This window comes from Gavialis gangeticus, unplaced genomic scaffold, assembly GCF_001723915.1.
Source record: "Gavialis gangeticus isolate Ggan-Ray unplaced genomic scaffold, GavGan_comp1, whole genome shotgun sequence".
Classification (NCBI taxonomy): Eukaryota; Metazoa; Chordata; order Crocodylia; family Gavialidae; genus Gavialis; species Gavialis gangeticus.
In genome coordinates, this window is record NW_017729029.1 from 16586995 (window position 1) to 16597686 (window position 10692).

Here is a 10692-nt window from a genome sequence, read left to right on the forward strand (position 1 = left end):
TGATCTGGTTGTTTCCCATGACTCATAATGAGAATGCTGTTATGAGGCAGAGCTGGAGATCAATATGCCAAGTTAGCGGTCTCTGGGCTTTCTACTGGGTATTTTTTTTCATGTCTGTCTGTTGTGAAACTGTACTGGGGCAGTAACTGTCTTTCAGTTCTAACTTTGCACACCACTGAGTATATTGCCATAGCACTGAGTATATTGCTGTGGTCACTACACAAGCAGTGACATCAGTCTTGCAAGCCAATGTGTGGTCTGAAATAAGCACTCTGTGCATAGGAACAGCCTGCATGGTAGAAACCCAGCATGCAGTCAAACAACATTGCTTAACTTAACTGCTATCTGCTCGCCCACACTTCCATTTTCTGTAGAAAAACCATCAGGCCATGTACAAAGACAGCACCTAGTTAGACCCTCTGGATATTCAGAGTGAAGGCAGAGTTTGTTATGGGGCTGGTGAAGCCTTATGAATCCCAACAGCCTCCCTTCGATAAATGAGACACCTGGATGTAATCAGGGAAACAAAGGCCACCTGAAGATATCCATAAGCGCTCCTGTCCTCAAAGGAATTTAGCCAACAGTGGGCATTAGATACTTAAAGACTTTAAGAGTATTGATCAGGGCTAATGAAACAACTGAAGAGCACACTGACCTGGCTATGGGTTCTTGGTTACTTCTGTAGATGTTAATTCTTCCAACAAATCTGTGATCAAAATATACAACAGGATGTCTGTTAACTGAGCGTTGTTGAATGTCTGACTATAGATAGGGCATCACAAACAAGGAGTACCATAGCCTGCAGGTGGAAGTCTAGCAACAAACGAGTGGTTGGAAGAGCCTTATGCTCTTATGCAGGCAGAAACATATTTGGAAGAACTGATTATAAATACTGTGAGATTGATCACAGATTAATGCTGTGCTTTTAGCCTGGGAAGAGCTCCACTGACTTCACCCAAGTTATTGATGTGATTAAACCCCTTGCTGAATTGTGGCCAACGTTTCTCTTCACTCTCTTAACTGTTATGAAAATAAAACTACCAGGTTACTAAACCACAGTAAAGCTCAGTTGGACCTGGGCAGGAACACAACTTCTGGGAGGCGAGCTGGGGAGTCTTTGCAGAATGGATGCTTTGCTATAAAAAAAATAAGCTCCCACAAAGATTTGTCTTGCAGCTCAGCATGATCCTTAAATGCTGCCAGCACGGGGTGGCTGGCCCTTTATAGGGACCTTGGGCCAGCTTCACTTAGTCAAGGTGATGAGAAAAGCCAGGAAGAAGCACGTTGGGGAGGAGAGATATAGAGTGGGTGCTTGGACAGAGTAGATACATCCCTGCAGATTCTGGGAAGGGGAAACAGGCTCAGATCCACAAAGGCATTCAGACCTGTAACTTCCTACTGACATTGATACCTTTGTGGCTCTGGGCCTGAGGTTATAGTGGGACTAATGCTGAATTATCTTGTTGTGAAGCAATACAAGCTGAAGCCCAGAGGAAGGTCTGAGTCTGACTTGGAGCAAGACATGAGTCCTGCCTGGGCTGGGAAAGTGGGCCGGCAGCTTGCACTTGCCTGAAGAGTCTTTTATTCCTTGAGGAAATGTGTCCCATTGAGAGCTCCATGCAGCAGCAAGCTCCCCAATGCTCGGGTGATAAAAGCATGCCAATGGCTCAGCCGTTGGCCTGCTCAGAGAAGCTGTTTTGTAGAGAGAAGACACCAAAGGCTAGATAAACAACAGAGACGAGCAGGAGAGAAGCAGTGGCAACTCTTCTCAGACTTACTTGTAGAGGTCAGGCTGAGGCTGTTCGCACTCGATGGTGGCTGCCAGGGAGTCTATGGTTTCGTGTGTACACAGCACCGTGGTGTCCCGCACAGCATAATGAGTCTAGGCAAGAGCAACAAGAGCAATTAGAAATGACTGTGCAGGTCCGATGCCCGAGAACGCAGGACGTCTCCACCTGTGGATTTCTCCAGCCTCACTCTTGCTCTGCCCATGGAGTTATTTTAGGAACTTCCTTGGACCGGTGATACACAGTGAAGCTTATCATAAGCTTCAGACCTGACAGAGATCCAGATGAGCAGGCCTAAGAGATCCTTTGCAGCAGTCTGCTGCTGGCTTGTTTAATCAAGGAGGCCCTCTTCCACGTGCAAACAGAGGGCAGAAGGACTGCTCCTCCAGAGCACAATCCCAAGGCAGGCAGATCTCCTGCAACTTCTGTTTACTTCTGAAGCCAGCGCCAGGTGCTCAGCAGGTGGTGAGCTCCACTGAGGTGGTGGCGCAGGCTGCTTCTGAAGGTAATTAGAAAAACAGCCCTGCTGCCAGGGGAGGGGAAAAAGCACAGACAGAACCGGGAGCTATATTTAGTAGCTACCGCTGAGAAATTTCATTTCTTTCAATTAGCCGGAAAGCCCATGAAGAATCTGATTCTGCTGCCTTCAAGTTCTTTTTATAGAAACGACTCTCCATCACACCAGCGAGACAGGCAAGATAGTGTGCATTACCTCCTCCCTTAACCACAAATGCAAAACCTAGGTGCTTACTGGGAGTAACTACTTTGTTTCAGGACATGCTGTCCTGTGCAGTTGCATTATTATCACATTCTTGTTACATTACAGGAGAAAACAGCTAATCCTCTATTGGAAACCCACAGGCCAAGCAAAAACTATATGGGATGCTTAATGCAGAAATCCCACTTCACCTCATATGCTTACGTGATATTTGTGGTCCCTTCCAGAGAGGGCATGCCCAGAAGGCTCCCCAGCTACAGAGATGCCTGCTTTGTAGGTGGAGGGGAGAACATTATTGCCTGGGCAAGTCCTGCAGCTTTAATTACAAAAAAACCCACATGAATAAGACATTTGGAAAATGGCCCTTTCACTTACAGGCCAATAGCCTAGTGGGTAGGACACTTGCTCAAGTGAGAGAAAAAAAAAATCACTCCCTCATTCAAACCCCTAAGAGGGCTTGAACCTACCACCTCCTGCTTCTTAACCAAATACTCCAAGGATGAAGCCATGGGCTAAGCTTTTCCCAACATATCCTCCAGCCTTCCTCTTGAAGCTCTTATCCCGGTCAGCCAGGAGAAGAAGGCAACAAGGGCTAGGAGAAAGCAAACAAGACGACTTGAAGGGTGGCTCAGCGATGGGGATGCTACCCTTTAAGGGCTGACAGCCTGGGTGCTCAGGGAGAAGGGGAGGGTGACTCCGTGAAATAGGTGGGATCTAGCCTGGATCTCTACCCTGATGGAGCAGAAGCTATCCAAAAGCTTTTTATCCACACAGTATGAAATACATGGTCAGTGGGCAGCTGCAGAGTGCTCTGAACAATACCTACCCCTGGCTTGGTGGTTAGAGTACTTTGCTGGATAGCAAAACTTTCAGGTTCATAGGTGAGGGAGGTCTAGATCCTGGGTCTATCCATCCTCTGAGAAAGTACCCTAGCCACTAGATCAAACACTGCTTGTGGCTTTCCCCCCCTTTTTTTTTGGCATGTGCATGTACAAGTTGACCTTATTCTGCCCCACTTGGAAGCAGAGTCCAAACTGCACCTAAGCAGCTGCATAAGCAATGTTTCAACATGGGCAGGTGAAACAGGCTTTAATTATGGATGCTATATTTGAAATGCTCACAAGTCAGGGAAGGAAAGAGTCAAGGCTCTCAAAGTAACAGCAGCCTTGCAGTGCATCCCTGTCCATTGGCATGACACACTTTTAAATACCGTTTACCACAGAAATGCCTATTTAGCCTTTGAGAGCTTATCTAACAGCTACACTCCTCTTTGCAAGTCCAAGCAGTAAAATTGTGGACCCAGAGCTACTTGGCCAGTGAAATTTGTAAGAAATGTAACAGCAATGCTCATTTCTGCATAGCTGGGGAGGGCTGAAAATCACAGTTATTTCAGCACACTGTCAGCATCTACACAGGACTTTCATTGCTGATAACCACACAGCTATATTCAGTCGTGATACTACACGTTGAGGAAATAGTAATGCTCCAACTGAAGGAATCTCATAACACTAACACTGTCCCACGTGTTACACTGGAGTTGTTGCTTACATAAATTATTACCAGGCATGGGACAAACAAAAGTTGTATACCCTTGGGAAGCCCTTTCCATTTTGGGGAGGAAGAGCAAAGGGGAAAGAGCATCCAAGTCAGAATTATCCAACTGATGAAGATTCAAGTGTCAAACTTCACTTCTTTCAGGTCATCAGAATGCAAAAAAAATGTAGCTTATTTCTTACTCCAGGACTCTCCCAAAGGCCCCCAGTGTGATTCAAAGAGCATCTCCTAAAGCAGCCTTTAGAGTGGTTCATCTATAAGCTGAGATCAAATCTGTGCCGTGTCAGTCAAATGAGGGGAGAACAACTAACACACTCTGAGAAGTACAAGGAGTGATGACCAAACCTGGGACATAAACCTATATAGAGAGGTCACAAGACAGGAGCTATGGCAAAACCACATAAAACTATAGTGCTTTATGTCTCAATTCATGAGATCTTCCCACATGGGACAGGAGATGAAAATGGGAATAGTAGGAGTCTATGCAATGGAGCCAGCAAGTTGTACCAATGAAGACCTGTTACGGTTTGAAACGGGGACATTAGGAATGACTGTCTTAGCAGGAAACCAACCATGTTGTGCATCAGTGCGGAGTAACTGAATGAGTGTATGTAGGACATGAGTGTATACAGGATGAGCGTATATAGGACACAGATGCAAGAAACAACCAATTTACAGCCAAGCTGCACATGCTGAGAGCATTTTCATGTTAATCCCATAGGTATACACACTGCACAAAGGGTGATTAATTACAAATGAAAGAATCTGAGCAGAAGGAGCACCTCCAGGGCACGGACTTGATGCTTTGGCATCTTACCCCATGGACTTTCCTTTTGTTACCTTGAAGTTCGATTCACCATCCAGACTGGCTGTAGTAACATAGCAGGTCCCATCAGGACTGCTCGATGCCAAGAAGATCAGATCACAAGGGAAGGTTTCATCTGCTTTCACTTCTACTATGTCCCCAACCTGGAAAGAAGGCCATCAACTTAATAATTCGTTTCATAAAGCCCTCAGGGTGATTATTGAGAAAGAGACTTTAACTTGTTTTTCAAGGGCTGAAAGAAAAATCCTTGCCAGGCAAAGGAGCAGTTTAAAACTGCAAACCAATTGTGCAAGTACCCCAATAAGTCCCCAATCACAGACTAAAACTGTTGCTTCCAGTTAACCATCAACACTGTATAACATGGCAGCCATACATTTATTCCACCTACAGCGATTCCACACTTATTTTTCATTCACTTAAATAAGAACGTTGTGCACTGATTGTCTGTAGGACTATCAAACCAGACGCAAAGAGGACAAAAAAACTAAGACAGCATGACAGTATAGAACAGCTGAACACTGAAATGAAGTCAGTAAGACCCAAACTCTTGGCTTCTCTGTTTTAATTATTTCCCTGGTTTAGGTACCTCACTAGCTTTCTGGGGCAGGGGTTCAAATTCTGCTCTAGACTCATGCCAAAAGCTCCTTCCAGCTGTGCATGGGAATCTGAGCATCTAGGCTGGGGAGTCAAAGGCAGCTGGACATGATGCTGGTCCCATCACTCCCATGCGAGCTCAATGGACTTGGATAGATAATTCTTCCATATTCTTTATGGTACCCCTGCTCCTCTACATATATTATGGGCACACAGTAGATCTTCAGGTGACAAGCTCTTTGCTTTAAAGGTTTGACCATTTCACTTTGAACCATTTTCCCGCACAACCTGGCTTTGGGAAGATAGCAGTGCTTGCTCCTGTCTGAATAGGAAAGACAATCTTGTCCCAGCAATTACTGGGACAAGAGGGATTGATATTTTCTGGATTCCTCTTCCCTTTTTGCTGCAGAGGGGCCAGCCTGACAAAGTACAAAAAGCCCCCGTCCCAAGGCTTCACTCCTCCCATTGCCGAACTGACCACCGCAGACGTGTATGTGAAACTCATGGACAAGGATCCCCTCTGAAAGCATTACGGGTCATTCCACTGGCAGTGCTAAACCCAGCTCAGTTCTCAAATGGACGATAACTCTGCAGCTTCAATGGGTGCCAACGTGGATGAGGAAAAGTGACACCTCGTTAAAGGAAGGTGTGATAAGTGAGCATTACTGCTAAGGAAAATCTTTCTAGGCATCTTTGGGAAGCTGGGAAGAGAGAAAGACTGCCTAAGCCACCCAGAAGATGCAAAAGAAGGGGAAATTTGTTGTCCTTCCCCCCACCCCAGCAAAGGGTCTACAAGACAGTATTTCAAAAAACCTGTCCAGGCAGAAGCAAAGCAAATAGCAGCTATTAACTGGCATGGTTCTGGTGCCTGAGACAGCAAAGAGAGAAGCACGAAGAGACAAAAAGTAACTGCTACAGAATGGGGTCCTTAGTATGTGCATGTAATTCAGACACAGGGTCATATTGTGTACCACATCAGTAGCTTCAGTGTCCACATGTGCATGTCACTCCCTCTATTAATTATTACCTTAATTTTTTCACTCTCTTTTCGTACTTGCTTTGCATTTTCAATAACGAAGACATTGCTCTTATTTACTTCGTTGTCAGCTCGGTGTCTCAACCAGTCCTCATATCCCTAAGCATACAAATACAGGTAACAAGAGTCAAGCCTGGATCAGGAAGCAAATACACAAATAAAATATAAAAAGAACAGGTGTAGCAGGACAGGATAGATCCAGATGAATACATTAAAACAGTCATCAGAGCTCCTTCATGCGTGACTGAGCATCAACTGGAGTAGCTCAGTTTGAATCAATTAAAAAGAAAAGATGCATTTGACAGATTCTGAGCACATGAAAATAACCCAAACCAAAAACTCATTTCTATGCACTCAGTGCCACAAGCAGCTAAATTGCTGTAGCATGTTTCTATTATTCTGAAGACTGGCAAGAATATGCTGATAATGTGAATAATATGATTAGGACTCAGTAATTCTTCCTTTCCCAGTGCTGGGCAGGGCAAGTCACTCTCTCCTCATCTCAGCTAAAGAATGAAAACAATCATTTTTCTAACAGATATGATTTTACTCTAGTGCTCCCTTCCTCACCCCAACTGGCTTCTTTGATAAATACAGCAAACAATGCTATTTTTAAATGGTGCAGGTGGGAGGAGTTCCTTAACACAATGCAGTGCAAAAGGCCCAGGAGTTTTAAGCACTAGATAGTTGTTTGGATAGATCTACTGCTGCTTTTCCACCAGCATTAGAGTAGAACAGAAGCTGGATTTGTATCATACCTCTCTCCCAAAATAGGTGCCAAATACAGAGTCTAATAGTGCACTGCCTGAAAAGGCAAACTGGACTAAACCACCAACTTGTCTTCAAAATTATGTATATGGTCCTCATAGCTCCTATACAAAATCCACACTGAGGACCAGCAAAATGCACTCTAAAGCTAAAAAAACTGGACAGGCGGTTTAGGGTGAACATATAACCCCAAATCACTTGAATTCTCATCCAAATAGATTTCATTCAAATTAGAAGTTTAAAATCACAGCTGTCTCCAATTTAAATGATGTGTATATTCAAAGATGCACCTCTATATATGCAGAGGTGTAGGTTGTAGCTGTGTTGGCCTAAGGACATAGCAAGCTATTCCATCCAGGAAGAGCACACACCAGCTGCAGAGACTTCCTCAGCCTGACAGAAGGTTTTTAAACCCAGAAGCTTGCTTAATTTTTTTTCCAACTGTTTAAGGTGGTCTAATAAAAAGATATCAGTGTCACCCAAAGAACCTTGTCTTTCTATATATGCTAAATTCACCAGTCTGTAGTGGGTTTCACACTCCTACAGAGTCTAGACACACATTACTGCAGCAATCTGTTTTCCCCCCCATTAACGAAAAACATTACCTGTTTGATAGCTGTAACAGTGATTACAAAAAAAAGTGGAAGCCCACTGGTTACCGGGCTGGTTGGCGTATCAACTATGACCTGCCAGAAAAAAAACAACAACAAAAAAAACAATGAACGAGGGTTATAAAACTTTTTTCAGAATTACAATAAAGAAGAATATTGCTATTAGACCTAAATGTATTCAATACACTTTTATACTAAAAAACACAACACCCAGAACCACTCATGTCTGGGAGAAGCCAATGCGTATAGATTGGGATGACCTGCAAAAGTATTGAACAGATTAGGTGCTCAAGTCCCACGGGAGGCCAACGGAGAGTTTCTGACCAATTCCGAGGACTTGATATATACCAGCTAGAGCTGCTGAATGAACTTCTGCAAAGGTGCAAAAGAAAGAGCTCCCAAACATCTGCTGAGCACCACACTATATAATCATGATCAGTCTTTGCCTAAAGATTCAGCATCCTAGACTGCTATTTTGACCATGCCACAGAGCCCTATGAAGTGCCATAAGTAAATTAAAGCCCATTTTATTCTGACAATTGTGGTTTGAACTGAGATGCACTTTCCTTCCCGTTGCAGCGGTCCCTTCCTGGTCGGCTCCCTGAGTGCAGGCACCTGCAGGGAAGCCGTCCCTTTCCCAGGGATGTTCTGCAATGCAGCTGAGAGCAAGGCATGGAAAAATAAAGCTATGCGTCGTCTGGGGAGAGAGCAGTGCCACCTCCTTCCCTGCACTGAAAGGGAGGTGCAGTGTCTGAAGAGCTCTGTTGTAGTAGCAGTCCAGTGTAAAGCCCGACTTTGCAGTCCTGCCGCCCCCACCTTTCTCCCTCTATTTGACGTGAATGAGAGACCATCTGTGTGCGCAAATGGGAGCTGCGTTAGATACTTAAGTCACCCCTTGAATTAACACTGCAGCAAAAGCAAGCCCCCAGCAAGGAAAGAGCACAGCAGGCCAGGGCTAAGACTAACTAAACAGTCCAGGAACCCCAGCGTGTGGGAAACAGCAATTTCTATGGAGCACATCATGACTCAAGCCAGTGCCTAGGAGACAGGAAACATGAGGTCCACCGAGGCAGGCTCCTTATTAGATGGGAATAAAAGAAAGTCAGGAAAACTACACCCTCAGCAGCACTCTGATTCATCAGTGCATCCACCTGCAGTCTGGACTGCATATTTTCTACAGAGCATGCAGCTCTGCAGTTGCTAGAAAGGTCAGTTTGCTTAGCTGCCGGTGTGTCTGTACCACCCCCCTCCCAAACAACTCAAACTTCCTCAGTTTGGTTTCGTGGTGCAGGAGCAAACAAGCAGAAAGCTAACGAGATGCCACAGTGGCAAATGGAGGGAAGGAGAGAAGAAGCTGGGAGTTCAGACCAGTGAAATGCTAGAGAAGAAAACACATTGGAGCGAAATGAGCAGTTTTCCGGATGCCACCACATCCAGACTCCCCCTTCCAGAAGCACCTCCAAATGCCAAACACGGGGCAACAGCAGGTGTGGGCAGAAGAGGTACAGCGTGGGAAAAAATCGGGAGGCACCGGTCTCCAACTGGCTGGCAGCCCACATCGGGGACCAAGCCGACTGCTGCAGGGGCTGAGGCCAATCTCTAGAAGATGACAGGTTGCAAGGGAGAGGGTGGGAGAAAGGGAAGTTCACCAGAAATGCTTTGTATTCCTACAAACAAGAGGACTTTGTCTGACCACATTCATTTGTGTTTTGTTGGCACGCTCTTGTGAACAATAGACTCTGTATTTGTTGTTTTAGGCTCTTTGTAAAGAGCTGTGTTAAGCACAAAATGTTTCTTATCTGTCCCAAGGAAGCCGGCTTGGAGATAGTCAGCACATATTAACCTTTTGAAAAAAAAAACAAAAAACAGCCACAAAAAATTGCATTGTGGCCTTCCGCTGCACCTCTAAAAACAGAGAATAAAACCATGCTCAGGAACGAGATGCGTTTCCCAAATTTTGATAACCGAGGAGCATTTTTTTTTCTGGATTAAAATTGGTGATACGTGTCGCTCACCCTGGGCTGGATCTAGTTTGTGGACCAGATACTGCACACAGGGCTGGCCCAGGTAGGGCCCAATCCCTCCATGCACAGCCAGTATGGAGGGTCCTGATCCAGACACAGCCAGGTCCAACCCCTCCATGTGGATGCTGGAGCCAGGCCCTGATCCTACCACATGGGGCTGACCCAACCGAAGCCCCATGCAGCATACTTTCTGCAGCACGCTTCTGCTGCTCTTGTGGCAGACCCTTTGGGAATCACTGAGATAAGCTGTGCAAAGTGCACGCAGTCATATTCACATCCTCAGCCAAAGGGAACTTAACTAAGACTTGTGTCCCCAGAAGCACATGGCTGCCTGTCCACATACATGCGATCAAAAATGTTTGCCTCTAACTATGAGACAAATCTCAACTTCTAGGGACTTTCTGGCTTGGCAGCCTGTAATTCTGTACACAAGTGTACCTACCAACTCAAATTGGGTACGTGCGTTCGTCTACAAGGTCTGCTTGCCCCAGATGAAAAGGAACCGATGTTAATAAACAAAGACATGTGCCATCTGCCATTGCCAGGGCCACCTAAAAAGAGACCTATCCCAGTGCATGCATAATAAAACTAGAATTGTATATTCGTTTAGAGTATATACAGGAATTTCCTCATTACTTCCAACCATATACCCCCTGCAACCTTATCCCAGGGAGCTCTTGTATGCCGCTGCAAAACTTCTCAGGCACAAGTGCTGGAACAACATAGAAAAATGCAGATTGAAATACAGGTTAAGAAAGTCGGGGGGGGGGGGGG

General features: G+C 45.3%; 1 protein-coding gene across 6 annotated transcripts in view; it reads right to left on the reverse strand.

Moving 5' to 3' along the window:
* Positions 1 to 10692, reverse strand: part of ATP11C (ATPase phospholipid transporting 11C) — an 83430-nt gene that overhangs the window by 54199 nt on the left and 18539 nt on the right. For all 6 annotated transcript variants that reach the window (XM_019521342.1, XM_019521344.1, XM_019521343.1 and 3 more), the window contains exons 4-8: positions 7889 to 7969; positions 6507 to 6614; positions 4900 to 5028; positions 1779 to 1882; positions 656 to 706 (exon numbers count right to left, since the gene is read on the reverse strand). In XM_019521342.1, the coding sequence (XP_019376887.1) occupies positions 656 to 706; positions 1779 to 1882; positions 4900 to 5028; positions 6507 to 6614; positions 7889 to 7969 (473 nt within the window). The remainder of the gene's footprint in view (positions 1 to 655; positions 707 to 1778; positions 1883 to 4899; positions 5029 to 6506; positions 6615 to 7888; positions 7970 to 10692) is intronic.